General features: G+C 41.2%; 1 protein-coding gene across 1 annotated transcript in view; it reads left to right on the forward strand.

The window, feature by feature from the left end:
* The window catches only part of LOC103605193 (sorting nexin-19-like), a 41,863-nt gene extending 35,006 nt beyond the window's left edge, over window positions 1–6,857 (forward strand). The window contains 3 exon segments of the mRNA XM_008589775.1: window positions 3,018–3,202; window positions 4,096–4,183; window positions 5,299–6,857. Of these exon segments, the coding sequence (XP_008587997.1) occupies window positions 3,018–3,202; window positions 4,096–4,183; window positions 5,299–5,431 (406 nt within the window). The 3' untranslated portion in view covers window positions 5,432–6,857.
* The last annotated feature ends 18,762 nt before the right edge of the window (window positions 6,858–25,619 follow it).

Raw genomic sequence — 25,619 nt, forward strand, 5'->3', positions numbered from 1 at the left:
CCCAAATGTTTAGGAGAAAGCCTCTGTTTTCCAATAGGAGGAGGTGTGGGAAGAACCAGGGCAAGAGGAGACTCCTGAGAAGAGAGTGACTATTAAATCATACTTGGTACAAGCATGTGCCTGTATCTTTTACCTTCAGGGTGTAGAAAAGAGTAGAGAAAGCTGACGCTCCTAGCAGATAGGAGCCACTTTCTAAACTCTGTCCCTCTTTGCAGACCTAAAGTTTGTTTTATTTCTGCCAGTTTGTACAAGTCCTGTTTCTTATATTCTAGGGACTGGCTTCCAAGGCCTTCTGTTGGCCACTCCTGTGCCTCAGGTTTACAGTGCGTGACAGTATCTTTGTTTATCAGCAGCTGATATTTTACTTGGAGGTCTCAGTCTTCTTTGTCAGGTGGTTCTGCTTATTAGCTCCCACAAATTTATTTGACTCGCCAATTTGTCCTCATCATCAGATGCTTATTTTTACTTTTTCATACTTTGATTCTTTTTTCCAACATTCCCATTTAGAGTTTGGTAAGTTGTAGTCTTATAGATTTGTATAAATTTATAATGTCATATTTTGCCCCACGCTAAAATTTGTTTTGCAAATAGCATATGTACATCACCATGAAAGAGAATAAAAAGGACATCCTTGCCATAATGCAGTGCAAGGTGTTATCCCTATCGGATGAATTGTTAATTCAAAACAATCAAACTCCTGTCTTGTAAGACAAGCCCAGAAAATGACTGAGATACCCAAATTTGCTGTATAATGTCCTTAGTCTAGGAAGGATTGTGTGGATGCTGAGATAGATTTGAAGAGTTTGAATCACAGGCATTTTTGGCCCCGGAGGACAGAAATAAGGGCAAACTAGCTTATTATATGCATATGTGAATGAGAGACTGAGCTAGAACTAATTCTAGATGAAAGTATCTTGTTCTAGGATTATCCAGCCTCCTTGAAGGACTTAAAGATTTTGGTTTTGGTTTGCAAAACCTTGCCCTTCTCCTTTAAATCACTTAGATGAGACCCAAGTACACATCCATCGTTCACTTCAGCAAAAGTTACAAAACTATAGCTTGAGGTGAAGAAAGGAAACCTTGGGTCACTTGATCCCCTGCAGAGGACCTAATCAGGTCATTGTAGCTTGCAGGTCATTGCAGCTGCCTCCCTCTGGTGACCCTCTTACATAAACAGGAACAGGAATTCTCGCTACTGGATCCCTTTCATCAGACGTCTTAGGCTTGCTGAATGAAAAGCCCTATAAAAAGGAGATACAACTCTAATAATAATAAATACAATCGTGGTGGTTATTTTGGGCAAGAGCAGCTTTGTGCCGCTCTTGATCTCCATCAGTGTCTGCCATTCTTGCCCTGCTATTACCTTTCAGACTTCCTATTCTTAGAATCATTTGTGATCCCTGGGCTTTGAGGATTGCAGCCCCCAGGGCTGGAATGCCCAGCTTGAGTGGAATGCAGACTGTCTGTCAGAGCGGAGGTTAAATAAAGTTTGCTTTGGCAGCCCCCTCTGCTCTTGGGTGGACAATAAGTAACTCGGGTGTAGGAGCAATGGCATGAGCTGCCATGTGGTACGTTACTGAACAGAGTATTCTCTGCATGAGTAGAAGTGGTTGGTGGTCCATTCATGACCGACATAGCCATGCTAGTCTTAAATGAGGTATATATTAAGGAGGCCTTGACGGTCTTAAACCTCAGCTAGTGACCCGATCACTCTGAAAAAATGCAGGGGCAAATAAAGGTTAATATTGAAACACATTCCATGTTTTCAACTCTGGATTTGATGTATCTGCCCCCTCAGGATTATTGACTCATTTTTGAAAGTAAGGCATAGGGGGAAATTTTTGTTTTAATAAGAATAGTTGTCAGTCAATCAACAAACTGTCTTAAGCACGAAGGCACTGTGGGAAATTTTTTTAAAGTACAAGACACAGAACTCTTGCGGCACTTATAATTTAGTTGAAGAAGTAAAGCTGAGAAAATAATTCATATTCCAAAGTAAAATACTAGCTTCAAACTTGTGCTACAGAACTAAGTGCCAAAGGAGGTCTAAGGAGAAAGAGAACACTTCTAGCTAGGATGGTCAAGAAGGATTTTGTGGAGGAGATGGGGTTTAAACAGGTCTTGCCAGAAGGGCAGACTGCAGCAACTGGAGAGAAGAGGGCCTTGTCAGAGAGATGACTATTGTGAGCAAAGAGTGGATGTAGGAAATCCTCAAGACAGGTCATGAGGACTTGGAAGACCAACTGAATATGGCCAGGTGGTGAAGGAGAGGGATTTGTGTAAAAGTCACCAAACCCTTAACTATGAAGGCTGTGTGTACACGTTATTGAGAAGGTTACAATGCTTCCCACTAGAGGAGAGCAGGAAAGATGTAGGTGCAGCCTTGCCCAGAGACCAAGGTCCTTTTAGTATTCTGTCTGTAAAACCCCTAGTACAATATGTGGCTCACACTGGAAACTCAGTAAATAAAACGATTACTGTTGTGACTCATCTTCAAATTCTGGTATCCCAAGTTGTTGAATTGGCTTGGTTTTGATTGTGAGAGTTGGTGCTGACTTTGCTTTGCCCTATTCTGATTGCTTACATGATTCATGCTGTCTTAGTTCATTTGGGCTGCTATAACAAAGTACCATAAGCTGGGTGGCTTATAAACAGCAGAAATTTATTTCTTATAGTTCCGAAGGCTGGGAAGTCCAAGATCAAGGTACTGGCAAATTTGGTGTCTGGTGAGGGCCTGCTTCCTGATTTATAAATGGCCCTCTTCTCCCTACGTCCTCATGTGGTGGAAGCATCAAGGGATATCTCTTGGGTCTCTTTCATAAGGGCACTAATCCCACTCATGAGAGCTTCATCCCCATGACATACTCACCTCCCAAACGCCCCACCTCCTAATATCATCACTTTGGAGGTTAGGATCTCAAAATATGAATCTGCCGGGAACATAAACATTCAGTCCATTGCCTTGCTATGCTCTTTCTTTCACACTTATCTGAGCTTTCTTTGCTCTTTGACCACAGGTGGCTAGAGGTTCAGGTAGCTAATCTAACATGTCCACAGCGTTGGGTGCAGTACCTCCGGCTTCTTCAGGAATCCATCTGGCCTGGTGGAGTTTTGCCTAAGTTTCCGCGGCCTGTAAGGACCCAGGAACAGAAGGTGGCTACTAAGAAACAGGCTTTGCAGAGCCTGATGGGAGTCCTACCAGGTAATTGGACCAATGAGATTGATTCTACTGATAGTTCTCCCCCTCCCTGTCTGTTTCACCACCATCACCTCATTCCCTTCCCCATTTTTAAATGGGCCTTGAATGTAGCTAGAAGCAAAACCCATCAACCTACCATTTCTCGGGCTAATAGGAAAATGATCAGGGCTATGATTCTTTCATCCCTCACTTAGGTGATGCTGAGGGAAGGGAAAGGACTGATATGGCCACACCCTAAATACTAAGTGAGAATCCTGCAGATATTTGGGTTAATAGCTTTTGGGCAGGTCTGGGGAAACTGTACCTACAGGGGCAGGTCTCAGAGCCATTCCCACCAGATGAAGACTTAAAGTTCCCTGCCAACTCATGGCATTTTGGGACCAGGGGTGAAAATATGTCCTGCAGAAGCTCAGACTTGATAAATTGGGGCCACTGAGTAAGGCACATTGTCCTTAGCAGTAAGTAAAAACAAAGCCTGAGAAGCTTGTTTTTCCTTTCCTTTGTGTTGGTTTTAGAGGGTGGGGAAGGCAGTTTGTTGCCTGTGGCTGTGGTAACCAGGGAACAGTAGTGAACTCAGCTCTGGACAGTTTATTTACTCTTAATTAACCCTCTCTTCTCCAGCCTAAACTGTTAACATCAGGAGTAGTACCTGCACTTTAGTGGCAAGTTATAAAATTATTTCTTGAGGCCTATTCTTATTTAGATACCTAAATTAAGAAACATATTATTCTTAGCTTTTCCCTGCTTTATGAGGTTTTAGTTTTACTATGTAGTTCAGAGGTATGCCAGAAATACCCAATCTGTGTAAAGATGGCAAAGATCCTGGTGAGAGAGTCTCCTTAGAATCTAAGGCTTCAGCAGTAACACGAAAATTACATCTGTTTTTTCCTCATCAGATTTTGTTGTAGAAATCCTTGGGGTGAATAAATGCCAGCTGAGCTGGGGTCTAGTCTTGGAGTCACTACAGCAACCCCTCATCAACAGGTAGGCTGAAGTATGGGCACCCAACATCAACAAAGCTAAAGCTGTCTGTGGTCTCAGAGGTACGCAAGGTTTCTGAGTGCAAAACTCACATTCAGAAGACTGGGATTGTAGTCTTCTTGCTCTTTCCCCTGACTGGACAGTCTGATGTCCAGATCCATACACACTAAGTAAAATCTATGCTGCCAGGCTTCTAAGAACATTGTCATGTGGTAGTAAGCTGCTATTGGGCCAGCCACTATTTGTATTTTGAAGAATTCAATGCAGGCCCCATAAGAGCTGCTAAAAATGCCGTTAGCCTCCAGACTTGTTCAGTACACTTAAAGGTTCTTTCCAAAAAATGCCAGCCCCTGTGAACTCTGTGAGAACATAGCCTGGCCTGTGTATTACAGGCCATATAATGATTTTCAACATACATTCATAGCTTTATAGCAAAGCTGTGATCGATGTTAAGATTTGGAGTTTGTCTTTACTTAATACAAAGAGGTCTTCAGAAAGTTCATGGAAAGATTCCTATTTAATTTCATTTTTCCACATACTTTTAAAAATACCCTCGTATGAAATAGACAAGGTAGTGAGGTTGGAATCTCTATAAAGGGATTAGAAATGCTGGGTGGAGACTTAGAATAATCCAGAAGTGGTGGATTCCATCCCTTGGGCAGGAATGCTTTTGGAAAGTATTGAGTATTCTTGCACTTTTCTTTTAAGCCCTATCCCAAAGTAGACTGAGTCTATTAACTCCCATTCCTCAAGGGTCCTATAGACTAATTATGAGAAACAGCAGTAGTCAGAAACTCTAAAAATTCTTAGTAACATGAAATCACAGTGATTTTCCCTCACAGCTCTTCAGAGCAGTACTGATGTGCTGATGTAACTATGTAAAGAGAAATGGAATTTTGTAAAATCTAGTCTCAAGTGCTGTTCTTGCCTTTATTGGGATTGTAGGCTTTGTTAGTTCAACAAGCATGTATTTCATGGCAGAAGCTTCATCAAGCTATTGAAGTTTAGGACATCAGTAATAGGTGAGGGTGGAAGAGAAAATAAATGTCACAAACAGGATCTTATGTTTCTTGTCTGAGCCAGATCCTCTTCAAAGTTGTTTTGTCCATTTGTTTCAGGCATTTGATTTACTGCCTTGGGGACGTCATCCTAGAATTCTTGGATCTCAATGCCTCTGTTGAGGAGTCTGCCACAGCCACTTCTGCCTCAGATACCCCAGGCAATCTGAAGAGGATTGGTGTCTCTACTTAGCTCTAGGTTATTTACACTTTCTTCCAAGGTTAGGAAAGGAGAGTTACTTAGCCACCCAGAGACTAGTCAGGAAGCTTGTGCCCTCTGTAGTAGGCTATTGCTCAGAAGGCCTGGGGTTTCATGGCTCTATTCTCCCCCCAGTTCTACTCCATTTCTAGTGAGTAACAGGGATTCCTGTACCAATTGCATGCATATCCATTTCCATATCTTTTTTGTGGTATTTGGATTGTGACTGGTGGGGGATCCTGTTTCCTTTGGAAAAGGAAGCTGTGAGGTAGAGGAATGAACCCCTTTTGCTTCTCCTTTTGTCCTTCCTCCTAAGATTGTTTGCCAGAAACCTAGCCCTTTGCACACATGTGCCTAATCCACCAACACACAGGCTCTGGATAGAACTGGAAAAAAAAACTATAGCCAGCTTTCCTTGGAGAAGAAAACAGTTTTCTGAGCAGTGTATTCCCACCTGGAAACTAAAATTTCATTCAGGGCCACTCTTGAAAACCAGACCCCTGGGTCCTGCTTAGTGTCCCAACAATTCCAGAAGAAGAGGGAGGAAAAGATTTCTTGAGGGATTTCTTGCTCATTGGCTGTTTTCCAGCACATCAGCCTTATGGAGGATGTTATAAAGGCTGCTTCCCTGGGTGGCTATACTTTTCCTGTCCAGAAGACTTCAATGCAGACTGCCAAAGCTTCTGGTAAATCCACCCCACCCATTACACCCTTTCCTGAAAGGGAGTTTCACCACAAATTTTATTTATTAGCTTCCTCCCAACCCCCTGCCCAGGAGCAATTGAGTTTGATTTTGTGACCTTCCCTCTATCTTCAACAGAATCTCACGGCAAGTTGCATACTCACCCTCAGTGTTTCCAAAGAAAAGGGAAAGCACTTGATCCACAGCTGAGAATGCCCAAAGAATAGGAAACCCAGGGAATGAGGGGATCTCTCTCCACAGTCTTTGGCAGGGAACCTTTACTCTGAACAAGTACTGTTAGCAAACTTGCAGGGAACAGCTTTTTACTTCCTGTTCCATAAGGATCTAATTACTATTTAAGAACACTAGCAATGAAGGCAAAGGTGCTCTGGCATGCTGCAGGGTTTGTTAGAAAGATAGGATGGTTAGAGGAATTGCTGGTAGAGGCAGGCTTATGAAAAGTCACAAGGAAAGTGCCGCACACTGAATGCATGTGAATAGCTGGCAAAAGGGGTTTCAAGGGCATCACAGGGAGGCCTTTGCTGACCCCTCCTCCCTTAGCTCCACACTGGCCTGTTAGTGCCCTGCTTTCACTGAATCATGAGACCCTCCTGCTTGGAGGAGGGTCTCCGAGATAGACTGTTGAGAATGGAGTGGGGCTTCAAGAACACGTGTCAAGTTTCTCTTAGACTCTGAAGTAGGTAACGAGCACACAATTAAAGTGGTTTGTGGAAGAAAGTTGTAAAATCTTTTTGCTTTTTCCCTCCCCTCTGGAGGCTTTTAACCATAAGTCGGGTTCAGATATAATTGGGAGTCTTAGGTGTGCTATTCTTGCCAAAAGGCAAGGAGATGCATGTCTCATGGCCCCTTCTAGTTTTAAAAGTTGGTTATTGCAGTGACTTTATGGCACCAAAATTCTCGAAGCATCTTCCACTCTAGACTTTCACAGGCAGAGGTAGCTTAGCATCTCTGCCTGTGCCTGCAGCAGTATGGATTTGCAGCAGTCCAGCAGACAGAGCTGATCCTTTAGCTCCTTCCGCGAAGCCCAGGATGCTATTCTGGGTAGGTGGGGGTGGGCAGCCCTATTTTCTGCTACCCTCTCTCCCTGTACTTCCCCCTCATGTGTACTTAACCACCCATGTTGTTTTGAATCTGTTTCCAGTTCTGGCTCAGATGTGGCACAAAATCAGTAAAGCGATAACCAGACACACCATGAAACCCCTGTGGCTATAAATTCTAAGAATCTTTTGACAGTTACAGCCCAAAGAACTTACTTGTATTTCATGTTATGTAAGAGACCCCACCTCTACTCCACCTGCCCCAAAAAGATAAGCTGTCCTCAGACCCTCCTTCTACCCAGGAGGGAAATAATGGGTATCACCAAGGAAATAATCAACACCCATCTGACTTTGAAAACAACCTGCCAAGTTTAAGTAGCAGGTTTAGACAACGAGAGAGAGCAGCATTTGGGAGAGAGCCACAGGTATCAGGAAAAGATACTCCCAGCTGAGACAGTGATAAAGACAATGAAGAACTGGGCCTGCACTAACCCAGAATTTTTTTTTTTTTTTCATTTATAAGTGACTAAGTTTTATTCATTTAAGCCAGAATTTTAATATTTGACATAAGACTAGGGCCCTTGCACTCTTCTTAATAACCTTTCTGTTAAAAAGAGGAGGGGGAAATGCTGTGTTCCATTTATAAGTGACTAAGTTTTATTCATCTAAGCCAGGATTTTAATATTTGACATAAGACTGGGGCCCTTGCACTCTTCTTAATAACCTTTCTGTTAAAAAGAGGAGGGGGAAATGCTGTGTTCTTTCTGTCAAATTCTAAATGTGACTCTTGCCATTACTTATTTGAATTCAAGAAAATTGTACTTATTCATCACAGATTACCCACATTTTTATTTTTATATTGTGGATTAGGCTTAATAAAACCTAAAAGAAAAATATATCCCAACATCTGAGCATAGATACGTGTATAAATTTTAAAATTAATGCAAGCTGCCCCAATTTCCAGTTTGCAAATTTCTAGTTTGAGATGACTTTTTATTGTTGTAAAGAAACACATGTGAGATCTACCTTTTTAACAAATTGAGTGTACAGTGCATTATTGTTAACTATAAGCAGCAGTGTTGTACAGCAGACCTCTAGAAGTTTTTTATCTTGCATACGTAGAACTTTATACCCATTTGAACAGCAACTCTCCTTTTCCCCTTCCCCACAGCCTCTGGCAACCACCATTTTACTTTTTGCTTTTATGAGTCTGACTACTTTAGATACCTCATATCAGTGGAATCATACAGTATTTGTCCTTCTATGACTGGCTCATTTCATTTAGCATAATGCCCTCTGGGTTCACCCATGTTGTAGCATGGAACAGAATGTCTCTCTTTTTTAAGGCTGAATAATATTCTGTTGTGTGGCTGTGCCACTTTTTCTTCAGTCATTCATATGTGATAGACATTTGGGTTACTTCCACATCTTGGTTAGAATGTCTCTCTTTTTTAAGGCTGAATAATATTCTGTTGTGTGGCTATGCCACTTTTTCTTCAGTCATTCATATGTGATAGACATTTGGGTTACTTCCACATCTTGGTTATTGTGAATAATGCCAGAGTGCACACGGTAGTGCAAATATCTCTTCAAGACACTGCTCTCAGTTCTTTTAGATCAATACCCAGAAGAAGATTGCTAGATCATATGATAGTCCTATTTTTGATTTTTTGTGGAACCTCGATACTGTTTTCTATTTTACGTTCCCCCAACAGTGCCCAAGAATTCTAATTTCCCCACATCCTCACCAACACTTATGTTTTGTTGTTGTTTATAATGGCCACCATTACAGGTATGAGGTGTTATCTGATTGTGGTTTTTATTGGCATAACCCAGAACATTCTTGATTAGTACATGAGTAGGGGAACCCCAGGGGTTGATTGATTCATCAACTCCAGGACCTTATCAGGGGCCCAGGTTCTTTCCATCTTTCTGCTCTGCCATTCTAAACATGCTAGCTCTGTCTTTAGACTGCCTGTCTTCATGGGTTCTGCAATGTTGAGTGTCACAGCTAGAAGTAATGTCCATGAAAGAACAAGCATCTCTTCCATTTTTCTTCTAAAGAATGAGGGAACCATTTCCCAGAAGCCCTTCAAGAATCCTCTTCTCATGACTCCTTGGTTAGAACTGCCCACCCCTCTGCCAATCCACTGACATTGAGAATGGCATTACTGTGATTGGCTTGGCAATAGTATTTACCCTGGAGATGAGGTCACCCTCCATGAAAGTCAGATACCTTTAAAAATAGCTAGATGTTAGCAAGGAAGAAGCAGAGAATGGATGTTAATGGACATTGTCTGCTATATGGGTCATTCTGCCAACATTCAACAAATCCCCCATGGCACTCTCAAAATACCTGATGCCAGCTAATAGTTCACATTTGCTGAGAGCACCACTTATGCATTTTGTGTAACTTGTTTAACCCACACATCAACTCTGTGAGGTAGGTTCTATTTTATATTCCCATTTTATACATGAGGACATGAGGCATAGAGAAGACATGACTTATAGTCACTTGCAAGGAAATGGCAGAGCCTAGATACAAATCTTGCTAGCCTACCTCTGAGCCTATATATATAAAGCCACTGTGATAAACTGCCTTTCTCTCTTACAAAGCAAAATAAGACCAGATTCTCACTTTTAAGGGGTGTATATAGTCTGATATAGGAGCAAGCAAACTTTTTCTGTAAGGGGCTAGAGAATAAATATGTCAGGCTTTGCTACCGTATGGTCTCTTTTATAACTACTCAGCTTTTCCACTGTAGCATGAAAACAGTCATCAGCAGTTCATAAACAAATATGTGTAGCTGTGTTCTAATAACACTTGATTTACAAAAACAGGGAGCTGGCCAGATTTGGCCCATGAGCCGTAGTTTGCAGACCCTTGGTCTAATGAGTTGGAATAGTGCTTATCAAACTTGAATGTGCATGTGATTCACCTGGGATCTTGTTAAAATGCAAATTTTGATTCAGTAGGCCTGGGGTGAGGCCTAGTTAAAATAAGTGCTATGCTCCGAAAATGTCAATGTCATGATTGTCCCGATCCTCTGCTGTTTGAGGGAGAAGTTGGAGATACCTTGCTTCAGGAACCCATCCAGCCAAGCTGTCTTGGCAAGCCTCAGCTCCCACAGCCCCCTTAGCATCTGCTGTTTACCCCAGTCTTCCTTTGCACTGAAGCAAGACATGTCTTCCCAGGATGAGGAAAGGAAAGTTAGTCAACCCTGCTGGATGTGAAAGGGGATGGGACCTAGGGAAGGAATGGTAATTGGAGAAGAAGGGAAACCATGATGCTTTTGTAGTTGAAGGCCCAACTGGGCAGGCTCTGCCATAACTTGGAACCTCTGTTTCCTTCCACTGGGAGTGCCAGAAATAAGAGTAGTAGTTGCTCACACCTCCTTTGTGGACAGGAAAATGAAAACCATTGAAGGATGAGTTTCAGTTTGCAAATCTCCACCACTCCTTTGTGGTATTAAGAATGAGAGATGCTGTTACACACAAAGCAGGTTTTCTCAGGAGAGAGGAAGTGAGGGAGTTATTGCCCCAAACATTACTTCCACATCCTAAGATTTACTTGATATTTCTTATAACACAAAGACCACACTGGCTGGTTTTTAAAAAAAACAAACAGAAGAATGTCTAAATGTCAAGCAAGAAATAAGTGAAAATCATCAATATTTTACCCTCTGATTCAGTAGCCACAGTGTGTGAAGCGGAGGCTGCACCGAAGTGGTGGAGGAAATTCAGACACCAACGGTCACATTGGCAGGTGCACCTGCTGTTCTCAGACTTGCCGAGCCTTCTTGCTACCTCCCTATCACTTCTCACCTGTCTCTGGTCTGAAAGTCCATTTTAACTGCTTTCTTGGAAGCAGAAACAAGCATGTGACAAGATGCAGAGAACTACTGTGGCTTTGCTGTCTGTCCACCAACATGACAAAAGTCTGGTGTGTGCACTTTGCTCTTCATACCTTACCTGCAAGCACTCGTGTAGAAGTCCCCAGCACACTGTCTCTGGGATGTGGAAGGTTGGGAGGGAAGAATGAAAGAAAAAGTAATAGTATCAAGATCCAAACTTAGAAAACCTTTCTTGAGGTGACATTATCTGCTCTTTTTAGCCCAAAGTAGACTCCTTTGTCACCAGTCAGTGTTTGTTTAGGAAGTGCAAGCTAATTTTATCATTAAAGTGTTAAAATGATTAAGAAGGTAAGTCTGTGGTTTATCTATAATCCACAGTTTGGCTTTTTTTCTTTCCCTTGTTCTTTATGTCACTGCTGTACCCTGTTACATAAGCAAAGGGGTGGCAAATTTCATCTTTAGGACCTTATTATATCTTTATTCAACAGCAAATATCAAATGAAAGAAAATTGTCCTTTTATTTCCTATGCCAGAATTCACACAGTTTTCTAACGGTGCTGTTCACAGTCTAAATATGTGGGCCATAAGGGTCTAACCTAAGCTGTTTAAAGAAAATGAGTTCTAATTTGAAAATGTTTTTTAAGTCATCCAGTCATAAAAATTCCCAGCTTACCCTGCTGACTCTTCAGTCCCCCAACTTTACCTACTTCGAGATCAGAAAGAAAAAAAAAAGTCTGCCTAAAGAAAATATTCTCAACTCCTTCCTACCCCAGACACAAATTTGTAAGGAATGCAATTACCACAAAAAGAAGATAAAGACAACTTTCTCTTCCACTTGCTATCTGACTTCTTTAAAATTATCTTTGAATTTGTTTGGTCCCAGGTTTAAAATTCTTTATTTCATACCTTCTCAAACAACTTATTTTAATCCAGGCCTAAGATACCCCAAGGAAAACTCTTCAAAGACAAAATAATAAGATTGAAGAAAAGAAAGGATAGCATAAATTCCTAACTCATGCAGTGTATTTGCTATTTTCCCTATTGCATCTGCTGCTGTTACTATTTGCCCAAACCCAACAGATCAAAACTAGGCGGCTGCCATAAGAATGAAAACTAAGGAATCTTAGATATCTGGTCAATGTGTTGGCCATGGATAAAATCATCTGTTATTTCTAAGCCTGAAGAACAAGTCTCCAGGCCATGATGGAAAACAGGGCAAGAACAGGTAAAGGAGCAAAGGAGAAGTTCGTTCTGAGAGTCAAAATGATGCACTTCATAAAAAGAGGGAAACCCTAGCCAAATTAGTGCTTGGGTCACATATCATTTTAGAGTAGGCCTGCATAAGAAGGAGCCCATCTGCTGTGGGATGAAGTCCCTTCCTCATGCCAGTGCACATTTGCACAGCACATGATGTGGAATCATCTCTGGAGCCAAGGTTGGTTCTGTGTCCAGCTCAGGCAGGTTGGTCAGTCTCCAGTATAAACCTTGGGATTAACCACTTATTCCAGTGGAGAGTACTGGATAATTAATACCAGGTCTGTCCCAGACAGCTTTGTACATCTCACATATGGGCGAAGACCCAAAAAAGTTTCCTATTCAGTGGACCTGTTTGGATGAGGTAGAGAAATCTGTTGCTCTCATGTTTGAAACAGAAGTTGTCCCCATGTACAGGTGTGTGCCTTGCATAGATGTAGGCTTGTGAGTAGCATATGGTATTTAGAGGGCAAGAACTCATCTGGACAGATAAGTGGTGGAATAAGTGTGCATATGTGGATAAAGCAATAATATCTGTGGCCTTTCTGCTTGCAAGAGTAGGATTATGTACCTCCTTTTAGCAATCTGGAGAAGTCTGAGGCAAGAGCTGGTGTTTCAACAAGCTCCGAACATGGTTTTGGATATGGAAGAGTGCATACTCTTGGGGTGGAATGACCTGAGTCCTTTATAGAATTTGGGTTTCTGTGGATTTTTCCCAAGTGATCAAAATTTTCTAGCTCTTTCATAGCAAGCAGCCTTGGACCAATAGTTTGCCTCACTCAATTACTTCTCTATGTTCATTTCTGAAACCATTTTCTTAAAACTAAATGAATAGCAACAAAAAAAAATCTTCAAGAAACTCTTCATGTCTCTGTCACTTCTCTTTTTCTCATGTAACCCCAAAATTGCTTCATCTTTATCCTTAACTTTTTATCCCATATTAACTTATTAGTGTTTATGGATTATTTGACACCCTCCCCAGTCTAATTATCTTTTTGATAGTTAAATTAATGTTAACATCAATTTAAGAATATATGTAAGGGCCGGCCCGGTGGCGCACTGGATAGTGCGCCACTTGGGAAGCGCGGCGGCGCTCCCGCCCGAGGGTTCGGATCCCACATACAGACCGGTTCCCGCTCACTGGCTGAGCGAGGCACGGGAGCAACACCGAGGGTTGCGATCCCGTTGCCGGTCCCCGGTCCGGTACGGGGGCAACACTGAGGGTTGCGATCCGTTGCCGGACACGGAAAAAGACAAAAGACAAAAAAAAAAAAAAAAAAAAAGAATATATGTAAACCTTAATGTACAGTACTTTTTGTACTTGACTCCACAGTTGACATTGTGTGAGGCAGGTTGGTCCAATATTCCCATCTGTGAAATCAAAGTAACCACCAACCATAAGATATTTCAGTAAATTTCTCACGTTCTGAACCGTTCATACAACTACAAATTTTTAGCTATGCAAATCTCTTCCATTGATTTTAAGTTGAGCTTCTGAGACTCCGAGAGTTTAGTGACTGGTTGAGCTTTCTGTGGAAAATGTGTTGTAAAAACAGTTCAGACATAAAAAAACAGTCTCTAGAGAAACTGATAGTTTCCTCTACCCATATCACCTCTACAAGTTCAGCCTCCTAGAGAAACTTTTTGAAAACAGATGAGAAAATGCTGAATAATTAATGTTTGAATGAGAAAGATGGCGTATAAAAGTAAAAAACTCTTGTTAATTGCATCTGTTCATAGTTCTATGTGCCTTTTACCTACCTGCACTTACAGGCAATATGTAATAAACTTCCTTTTGAAGAAATAAAATTTAATTAAATGAAAGTTTATCTTCTATTGGCTGGACTTAGCACAACTTGCTTGAAACATAGACTGCTATCTTCATTGAGAAGCGTCTTCTGTAGTCAAGCTTCTATCCTGCCCTTAGAGAATGCCTGTTTGTCTGTGTGTCTTCCCTACTGGGCTGTAAGTCCCTTGGAGTCATATTGTTTTGTTTACTCTAGTTTCTCTAGTGTTTAGTACTATACCATCACATATAATTTTCTCATATATTCTGTCATCTCAGAAATTCTCAGCAGACCTGGCTAGTTTCTCCATCCTCTGCATAGGCTAGTGATAAACTTTGCCTGCACACAGTTGCTTGATCCATAAATGAAGTTGGCATCCTTCTTGTGGAAGTGAGTAACTTTTTTCCTTCTTTCTGGTAGGCTTGGAATCCTCACCATTTGCAAATTTTCTTTCCATCTTCCTACACAAACAATAGAGCCCACACCTCTCGCCACCCCCTTGACTAAAGCAGATGACAGCAAGAACACCAAGTTCCAAGCAAGCAAAGGTGAATCCTTAGGCTTTTGTCTCTCCTAGACCTCCCCTCTGCTGTAAAAATACACCAGGGGGTGGGGGGGTAACTTAACCTCACACTGAGAAGCAGGGTGTCCCAAGTGAATTTCATAGCTGTAGCAACCTTTATCTGAAAGTCAAGAAGCACTGATGGGCCTGTATGCCAACAAGCTAGCTCCTGACTCTAATGCCTTTGAGACTGCTATCTAATCTGAGGCAGAAGTGTCTCCAGAGGCAGACCCCAGGCTAGCAGCTCTTAACTGTGACCCATCTCTTAAGTACATATCCAGCAGTAGCCTCTTGGTTGCTGGGGTGAGAAGACCTCTATTGCCACAGGAGGAATCTGATGAATTCTGGGCTCAAAAAAGGATGTTACTTTTTTTTCACTAACAGACTCTCTAACTCCCAACCCAGCCCCTGGCTATAGGGCTTTAAAAAACAAAAACAAAAAAAAGAACAAAAAAACTTAAGTTATTTATACAATGCTGAGCTAAAGTGGGAAGGAGCAATAACACTAACAGATGTGAATTATCTTCCTGTTAGCAGGGGAGAGGCTCTGGCACTAGTACATGAAAAGAGAAGGCAGAGAGGGGAGTAGAAAGTCAGCTTCCTGGGGGATTTGTTGATATTTAAGGGCTGTAACTGATTGTTTCAGCTCACAGGAAAACACACCACAGGGTGGTGATTTCAGTCTTAAAAAGAAGCACCTCTTTGTCACAGGAAAATAGGTGATTCATAGAGGTTAGTCCATTTCTGTCAGTTATTACAGAATAACTGAAACTGGGTTATTTATAAAGAACAGATTTATTTGGCTAATGATTCTGGAATAGCTGCGTCTGGCATGGGCCTCAAGCTGCTTCGACTCATGGTGGAAAACATCAGGCAGCCAGCAGGTGCAAGATCACATGGCGAGAGTGGGGTGGGGGCGAGAGAGCGTGCCAGGGTCCTTTAAACAAGACCAGCTCTCACAAGAACTAATAGAGTGAGAACTCACTCACTACCCCTACCCACTCCCCAGGGAGAGCATTAATCCATTTGCGAGGGATCCCCCATAATCCAAACAGCTCCCAACACTCCACATTGGAGATCAGATTTCCACATAAGCTTTGGAGGGACAACACATCCAAACTCTACCACATAGTATCCATCAGACCAATACAGATTGTGCCTATTTAACAATTCAGGCAATATAAAGTCAGAGACGGAGCCATTTCAGAGATGAGCCTTAAAAAAAATTTTTTTTAAAATAATTTCATTCTGTGGAATTATCAAAGGCACAATATGGATCTTGAACAAATTCCCACTCACCCCAGACCCACCAAAAAGGGAAGCACTGAAATGAGAAGGAACACACATTTTCCTGGCATGAGAAGAGCTGGCTTCTAGTCATGGGTCTCAGTGATCTTGAACAAATCTCTCCACTTCCCTGGACTTTGGTTCTGTTCATACAAAGAGGTTGGACTGGATCACAGATGAGACCCTGTCCGGCTTTGTCACATCAGTTAGAGAGCAGAAACTGTCTTTCGGGTCTTGGCCAGTTTCTGGAACAGTGATGATGCTCCCTGAATGTCCTAGAAATGATTGTATTTCATCTTGATTTTCATCTCAACAGAGACTTTCTTCTAAGGTCTCAATTTAGGGAAGGAAGGAAAGAAGCCTTGAAATACTCTTCCTAAGAGGAATATCCTTGACTTTCTCTGGGCTCCCAGGACAAAAGTTTCTGTCCTACATTTTCTGTCTTTAAAGCTGCCAAATTAAGTTGGTTCAAGTTTCCACGCAGATGTGAAGGATAAGCCACACTCCCAAATTTTAATGGAATCTAAGGACCTATTCATCTTCAATTAACCTTTCCCAGGATGGTGGTGGTACTGATAATCAAAGTACACACTTTTATTTTTCATTTCCGAGAGCATTTTCCATCAGCCATCTCATTTTGTCTTTCTGTCATTCCTCTGAGAAACATTCTTCACACATGTCTAGGACCTTCTAAATCACAAGGTACTTTATATCCAATCTTATTTAGATCTTGACAGTCACTTTTAAAGGTAATTTGAAAAGTTGTGTCCTCGTTTTACTGAACTGTAAACAAATGCAAAGAGTTTGTCTCTTGCCCAAGATCACTCGCCCAGTTTATTGAGAAGCAAAAAGCACAGGAATTAAGAACATGGGCTTTGCCAACAGACAACCAGGTAGACTCTCAGCTCTGCCAGTGACTAGCTCTGTGTCCTTGGGTAAGTTATTTCAAACCTCTGCGCTTTAGTTTCCTCATCCATTACATGGGAATAAGAATGGTGCTCTCCTTACTGAGATGGGGTGGGTGAGGGGGCTAAATGAGTTAATATATTTAACTAACTTCTAAAGGTGGACAGCAATCTCTTTAGTGACAACAATGTATAAATATTTGTCATTATTATTGGCAAAGCCAGGACTACAGCCTGGGTCTTCTAGCTTCTGGCTCAGTGATGTTTCTGCTGCCCTAAACCAATATTATCCTTAGTATAAAGACGTGACCCTAAAGCCCTCAGCATTTCAATGAAAAGCTCATCCAAGGTCTTTCTGTTCAGTAGGCCTGGAACTAAGGTCTCATGGCACTCCATTCAGTCCTTTTGCTACTAATCCATTCTGCCCTGCATTGCTCTGGGTGGTATATCAACCCTCTCAAGTTTTTAAAATTTATAAATCAAGCACTCTCGTCCAACATTACTGACAGCCTGAAGGCAGACTCTCCCATTCCTCTGGGGAAAGGGTCTTCTAACCTTTGGTCTTAGATAAGAAGGCTTAGTGTGACTCATTGCTTTAAGTGCATGCTTTGTACTATCTCTGGGCCTTTCTTCATGCTGTTTGTCCACTGGAATGGTCTTTTCATTCCTCCTGCAGTTTTCATCAGTGCTAGACCATTGAACATTTGACCATATGTTTATGACTACCTGAGTACAAGTCTTTTTTCTCACACCTTTATTACGTACTCCTTCAGAGTACAGTGTGTTTTATGTTGATTTGTAGTCTCCGATGCATATAACAAAATGCTCAGTAAATAGTAGATACATAAATGTTTCTTGATTTATGAACTGATTGACTATTTGATGGACTTACATGACCTCTCAGAGTGGTTAACAATCGTCTCTACCTCTTAGTTATCAAAGAACTTGCTGAGATGGCATTCTGCACCATTCAACATGGTAGTGCCTGAAAAAGAATAAAAGTTTTGGGAGTTGTACATGCAGGAGGGAAGTTCTCCCTTCACTCACACCAAGTTGTCTGCTACAAAGCCTCCAAACCTGACCTCTGCCCCATCAGCCTGCACACTCTGTGCACAGAGAAACAGTTCTGAAACAGGGCTTATCCTCTCACCCAAAGTCTGTACTCCATGTAGTGTTCCTGAGCCACACATGACCTTGCTCTGCAGTTAAAAACAAGTGAAAGTCATCTGGCAAGGTCACCTCGTACCTTGCCTGGCAAGGTCATCTGTCATCTGGTACCAAAGTCCTATGACAGAAGGGGCTCTGCTGAAAGGGCAGCTCAAATCCAGGCATTAAAATAACCCAAATGGTATCATTTTCTGATCAAATTCCTTTCCCTGTCGGGTTTATGATTTTTGAGCCTGGGAATGTCCCTTGTGGCTTAGGTTTCTCTGCAATCACACTGGTCTCAGGCCTGGAATATGAGCACTGGCCATTGAGGTCTGATGTAACTATGTCACAGTCCCAAAATGGAAAGACATTATCTCATAGATGGTGGCAGCAGGCAGGCACCAGTGTGCTGCTGGCAGGCATGGCTCAGAACGAGGTCGTGGGAGTATTCCACATCCAAGTTCTCAGTAGACTGATGGTCTGATGCCCCAGACTGAAATCTGTGCTCTAGTAAAGTAGGGATTTGTACATCTTCGTGCCCAGGACTAGAGACAGGAAGACACAGGCTGGGGTGGAGACAGGCTCATTTCTGGACAAGTCCTGTTGGTTTTTAGAAAGACAATCCTCAGTTGCAAGGCTCTTGAACATCCAGAGGGCTTAGGCAGAGTGCAGAGAGCAGCCATTCACATGACTAAAGATGTGGCCCTCAAGGCAGTGCTTAAGCCCCATCCTTCCTAGGCTGGGTGCCTAGGGAAAGACTGCTTTACTTGAGGGCAGGTGGGGCCTGGTGGCCTATGAGGTAACCATTCCGTTCAGCACTTGGAGAGGATAAGGCCTCAAGGGCAAACCATTTACACTCTCCTAGAGTAAAAACATCAGAGTACTGACCATTTGATCATGAAATATCATTTGAATTAAGAGAAGAACCTTCTTATCTAGCTTAGAAAGAGGGGTCAGGCTACTTCCTTCTTGTCAGCCTATTCCCACCACTCACATCTCATTGCACTGCTGTCAGACACTTTTGTCCTAATCAAGTCACTTGCCAGTTAGGCTAGGCCCACTTCTGCCTTCTCCCACTGCTCACCCCCTCATTATTGAAAAGCCCACCTCTTTTTTATTTGCCTGGCCCTTTCCTCAAGATCCAGGTTAAATTCCTGCTGCTGGGCCCCAGCCACCATCTCCTGAGCTCCTTCAGAACTTGTGCCTGTGCCATGCATTTTAAGCTGGCACCCACCTCCTTCCACCCTTAGTCACCATCTCTCCTGAAGACTAGTGCATGTCCCTGAACTGTGTTTTAGCTCTGGGTTCCAGTTTTTTTCATGAATTTTAAATATATCTTATCCTGTGTATTATTAATTTTTAAAACTAGCAATTTGTACCTTCAGATCCGTTTATTGATGATTAGGCTTTAAAAATAAATTTTGCTGGCTGGTTAGCTTAGTTGGTCAGAATGTGGTGCTGATAATACTGAAGTCTAGGTTTCAATCCGTGTACTGGCCAGCCACCAAAATATATACATACATATAAATAAATGCAATGAGTGAAAGATTTTTAAAAAATTCTTTCTGAACCACTGTAACATTATCTGCTTGCTAGTTTCTAGTTCGTTAATTCAAGATTTTGAAAATTTTTATTAATTCATGAATTTAATAGTGTAACTGTACTTTTAAAATAAGAAATATGTACATACATATTTTTAAGCTTTGGGAAGGAGGCTACTTCTCAGTATTTCAGAATCTTATGATTATAGCTGAAGTAGGAGGTTCTGTCCACTCAAACCAGTGTGTGAAGTTTCCTACTACCTGAGTAGGGAACTTATAAGGTACATAACTTAGCTTTTCTTAATTTGTTTCCTGAGGTCCTGCAGTTGTCACGGTTACACTGACCATCTTTAAAATCAGTTGGATTTTTAAGCTGTACACCTTCTAGAAGCTTCTCCTTGTTTTAAGATTTCAAAATTTCATGCCTTTAGTTCTGGTTTTGGCAACCAGGTAGCAATAGTGCCTTGAGGAGCTTGAGTCTCATATGTTGCAAACTGACAAAAAGATTAAGCCCCATGCATTCAGAAAGGAAAAGAATAAGTGTCCAGAATCATGAATTTTTAATTCCTCTCTGGGACTGTGTCCTCATGCTGTCTATTGTAAATGCAGGCATAAATTATCAGCTGGCTATGAGCAGCCTCCCGGTTCTGCCAATCCATCATTACTGTGACATTGCACTTTGTATTAGGGCCACTGAGATGAAATGAGATGAAGGGCAGGTAGCAAGGGTCAACATGGATCATGCAAGGAAAGTGTATGACAACTGCAAACAAGAAGAGTTTGAAATCATAAGGGAGGTATAGGGAGGGGGTGCTTATCTCTTTTTACGGAAATAGTCGAAAAACCCATAATATTTATGAGATTGTTTTTTAACCACATGAAACAAATTTATGCCCATATAGAAAAATCAAATATGTTATTTTAGATTTTTCTTCTTCCTTCACCCTTAGCCATACCTCTGGGTATTCTAGTTGTACGTGGAGACTGTGATTTGGAGACTTGCCGTATGTACATAGACCGTCTACAGGAGGTGAGTTTATTCAGCCAAGTATTTTTTGTTCTCAGCTTTTCATTTTTGTTAACAATTATCAGCCCTGTATATTTGCTTCTGACATGATGCATTTGGGGAAGAAATGGAAATGTGGGGGGCTTGTCCTTTCAGCATACACTGCATGTCTCCCCTCCCCACCCTCTCTGCTGTTTCCCTTCTTGGGTGATAGATATGGGAAAGGGGTGATTGGGTTAACTATAGGGTTATAGGGTGCTGTTGTTCTAGTCGGTTCCATAACTATAGCTTGGACCTTCTTGTCTTCATGCCGGACTATATACCTGGGTTTTTTTTTTTTTTTTTAAGCTCTACAGAATTTCAAAGGGCACTGATAAATAATGAAATAAAACAGAGATTTGAGGTTCTTTAATGTTTTGTATCTAGCACAGACGTCTTTCAGAGACAGGTAGATTTTTTTTTAAAAATGAAACTTCTACAGGAAAGAAAACCCTTCTATATTTCACAGGAATTTGTCAGAACAAAAAGGAATAATCTATTATTTTTTTTTCTCAATCTGGTCTTGCCATAAAGACATAGAAAGAAAGTGATCTCATATATGATATTCTCATGGATTTGAACTGCACCAGCAAAGCCATGAGACCCAAACTCATCATTACAATTGTTGGTTGTTTTTGCACAATTTCGAGGGGGAGTATTTACTATCCCCATTCCACAAATGGCAAAAAGTATAGATAGCAATTTCTTTATCATTGTTTCTTGATGAAAGATGTACATTACAGCCACTTTTCTTGGTGACAACTGAGTTATAAAACGTTATAAAGGGACTCAGGCTTTCAGAATCTGCTAGTAAAACCTCATTAATTTCAACCCTGTTAATTTGCATTTTGTGATAATGCAGAGATGGTCAGTGATTTTCTCCTTTTAGTCTTTGAAAACCTGCATTTGCCAAACAACTTCTCAGTATAAACACAATTACCATGGCAGTATGTATTTGGTCTAAGATAAAATGTTTAAAGTTACTTCAGAAGCCTTTCTCATAAGCCAAAAATTCAGATACAAAGTCAATATGATTCCTATTTATTATAACAAAATTTCCTGTTCTTTACTTTTGGTCTTCTGTAGTCTTGAAATTATAGTACATTACTTACCTCTAAAGACTATTTAGATTTATAAGTTTCAATAGCTGAATGACCTGTCTTCTCTCAGTCCAACTTGGTGTATGTTTATTATTTTTGGCATAACCTTCTTTGTTTAACCTTGATGTATTTGGGTGAGTTAGATACTTTCCAGATGAGCACAATAACATTAAATTGGGAGTTCAGTGGATAGAGTTATGGGGCAGCTTGTTCCAACTAATTTAAGGTATGTATGGATAAATACATATATATTTTATTTTTCTCATTAGGACCTGCAGTCAGTTTCTTCTGGCTCCCAGAGAGTTCATTACCAGGTAACATATAATTGATTCTCCTTGTTTCTTACCTTCTGGCCAAAAGAAATCCATCTTTCAATTAATGTCTCATTTTGATTTAGAGTCCACATCTTCCCCAGGGATAGAGTTCATTCTGAGAATAACCTAGTTGTTATTCTGCTTCTTTTTCATTTTCCTGATTTTGGACTATCCTAGTCTAGCACAAATTTGGACTGGGGATTTTCTCCCAAATCATTTAGAAAAGATTATACAATGAAGTGCTTTCAGTGACAAATACCAGAAAACTCAACTCAAACTAGCTTAGCATGGACAGGGTCTCTTGGTTCACATAAGCAAAAAGCCCAGATCAAGGGTGGATTTTATGTACCATTTGGTCATGGTTCATGCTCCATTTTTCTGCTGGTCTTTTTTGCTTTGTTCTCCTCTTTCTGTCAATTTCACCTCTGGGCTAGATGTTTTCATGGTCTAAGATGACTGCTGTTAGTAACTAGGGCTGCATGTTTTTTCCTTCATATCCAGAAAAGAGAATTCCCTGCTTCCACAATCATCAAGAAAAAGCCCCAAAATGCCATCACGTTTTCATGGTCTAAGATGACTGCTGTTAGTAACTAGGGCTGCATGTTTTTTCCTTCCTATCCAGAAAAGAGAATTCCCTGCTTCCACAATCATCAAGAAAAAGCCCCAAAATGCCATCAGATTGGTTCACCCCGGTCTTTTGGACAAGATCCAATAAACCCCGTCTGCCTCTCTCTTACGTGGCCCACGTTGAGTCAATAGGAGAACACTGTTATCCTTTGCCCCGACAGACTTGGGAGTGCTGTTTCTTCCCGGCTTCCCCATCTCTCCTGTGCTGCACAGGCCTCTTTAGCCATCCTCCTCTCCATTAGATTTCTCAGGCATGATTCATACACCAGTGCATGGAATCACCCCAGATTGCAAGGGGCCCACAGAAAGCTCTCTGAGTGGTCCATTAATGCCATTTTCTCTGAGAGGCCCTTGTGGGGGTCACAGCTTGCCAACAACTCTCTCCAAATAAATTTCTCTAGATCCTTTTATACCCCATGTTGGGGAGGGATTTAAATATGTCTACTTTCATAAATTTGTAAACCCAGGTTTAGCACCTCACTTTGGATTTTGGTTTCTATTTTGCTACACCTGAAACTTCCAGCTTAATGTCCTTTTGCATAAACAACAAAAATAACAATTTAAAGAAAACCCTATACCTTGTGGTCTTCTAAGTATTTTTCTTCCCCACCAATAAATACCATGTACCCTCAGCTGAAGAAGCTTATTTATCTTTAGATTTAATAACAGGAGTGGCCTTGGCGTTCTATTTGTGTGTGTATTTTTCCAATACCGTATTCCACGATTCCATCTGGCTGCAGTAGAAAGGACAGTCACCTTGAGTGTTTACGTTGAGAAAATAACCTAGTTCTAGACTGCTTTTTACCAACCATTAAAAGGCAAATTTCTATCTTATGTTTTAGATATAGCAACATTCTTCACATTGGCTGTTGGCATATTTATTGAGTGCCACTATCTAGGTGTAACTTTATTTTAAAGTGTAGTGCTTTCAAAGGCAAGAGCTGATCTCTGCTAACAATTGGCACTGGTAGTTATCAGACTATGAGGGCCTGCTTTTTGTAAATGAGTTTCTACTCTTTTCTCCTGAACATTTACAACCTTTGCAATTTTATCAAAAAAAAATTTAAACATTTATCCTAACTAGTTTTATGAAGCTAGTACATTCATTTATTATCCTGGCTTATGTAACATAGTCATTTTGGTGTGAGAGTTTTGGCTGTAAATATTTTGTACCACATTTACTTTATGCCACATTTGTACATATCCACAGAGATCAGGGATTTGAGACTCATTCGAGACTCCAGAATATGATAAGGATATTTGTTCCATTTATTGTGTGGTAATAAACGTACACAGGGGGATTAATGATATTTTCCTATGTCAAAATCTTGCTGCATTTTTTTGTTTACTTGCAGTCAAGTCAAACCTTGGTGTCAAAACTGCTGCATTATAAATGTCACATGAAAAGGTTCTGTGCGCTGACCATATAGGATAACCAATGCAGTGGTCAAGGATAAATGTTAAGAGTGTCACCTCCCCTTCTGCCCTCCTTAGGATGATGAAAGGAGGGAGCAGGACTATAAAAAGCAGGGGCCTTTGGGTATTAAGGGATGGCTGGAACAAAGAAGACCTGGGAAGCTCAGGATCTGCTCATTAAATGGGAAGCTAGAGAGAGAGACTGTGTTAGAATTAATGTGGCAAGAGCATAGGGAGAGAGTGCAGAGGAATCCCCAAGCAGAGCAAAAGATTGCTGGTTGAGGCAAGGAACTGGGGGAGATAAACTGTCACATTTGGCTGAGGTCATCAGAGGACGACCGAGGTGGGGGCATGGCAAATAACCACGTTAGTTTCGATGGGCCTATTAGATCCATGAGGTTTGGTGAGTAGGAAGTTGGACAGATGAATGTTAAAGCTCATTGAAAAATTCAGGCCCAGAGATAGAAATCTGGGAGGCATCAGCAAATGGATAGTGCTTAAAAGCAGAAGGAGATCACCTAGGGAGAGTTTAGATGAAGAGAGGGCCGAAGCTCAGACCTGTGTTTTCTTGTCAGTCAGCAAGAGCGCAGGTTTAAGAGAATGTTCAGTCAGGAAAAGCCATGGAAACTGAGAACAGCAGCAGGAAAGCTGGAAATCGAGGAGCAGGTGGTGTCATGAAAGCCAAGGGTTGAAAAGTATTTCAAAAAGGGAGGAGGAGTGGGGTTTGTCGAGTGCTGTATCGAAGGCTGAGATGATGTAGGTTGATTTTTGTATTTTTTCTGCGGGTGCGTATAAAATACATAGAATGCATGTGCTAATAATTTTTATGTAGAAAGTTACAGAACCACTGGCAGGAAATTTTATAGGAAATCTGTTTTGTAATTCAGAAACTGATATCAGATTCTCTAGTTTGTCTTGGTGGGGGTAGGGGTGATGCAGGAGAAGAAGCTGTAAGAAACATAGACAACAAAATGCCTTCAATGTTTTTTTAATGAACTTTCTTGTGTATGAGATGGCATTAAATATGCTGGAAGAATTAACTCTGAAGAGAATGAACAAATACCAGTGAGTTTAAAAACTTGAGAAATTCCTGTCACCTCACTAATCTGCAGTTGGGATTTTAGCTGACAGTTTTCTAAGACTAGAAAAACTCAAGAGAAAAATAGCATTTAGAACGGTGCACATGTGCCCAAGACACCTTATTAGTGAGCCACATGACAGTTCCTTGCCACTTAAGCATTTCATTACTTTGGTTTCTTCCTCGTCCAAATTCACAGTGAATTGCCAGCAAAGCACTAAGGCTCAAAATGACACTTAGTATTAACCTAACAGGGCATTATGGGTTATATAAGAATGTGTCAGACATTTGTAGCCTGCTGAAAATTCCTGCCTACACCATCTCTGAGGTCAAAATACAAAGCCCCTCCATCCTGGTGGCATCTATGTAACCTGTTGACTGATACATCAGACAAGCAAAATGCATTGTGCTTAGAGATTCGAAGTATTCTTGAGGTTGGCAAATAAACTAGAACTCGTAGAGGAATTAGATTCTACCTATTTAATAAAGATACTTCCTGAGGCCACCTACCATAAGATAAATT

The sequence above is a fragment of the Galeopterus variegatus genome, unplaced genomic scaffold (genome assembly GCF_000696425.1).
Source record: "Galeopterus variegatus unplaced genomic scaffold, G_variegatus-3.0.2 Scaffold5650, whole genome shotgun sequence".
NCBI classification, from domain to species: Eukaryota; Metazoa; Chordata; class Mammalia; order Dermoptera; family Cynocephalidae; genus Galeopterus; species Galeopterus variegatus.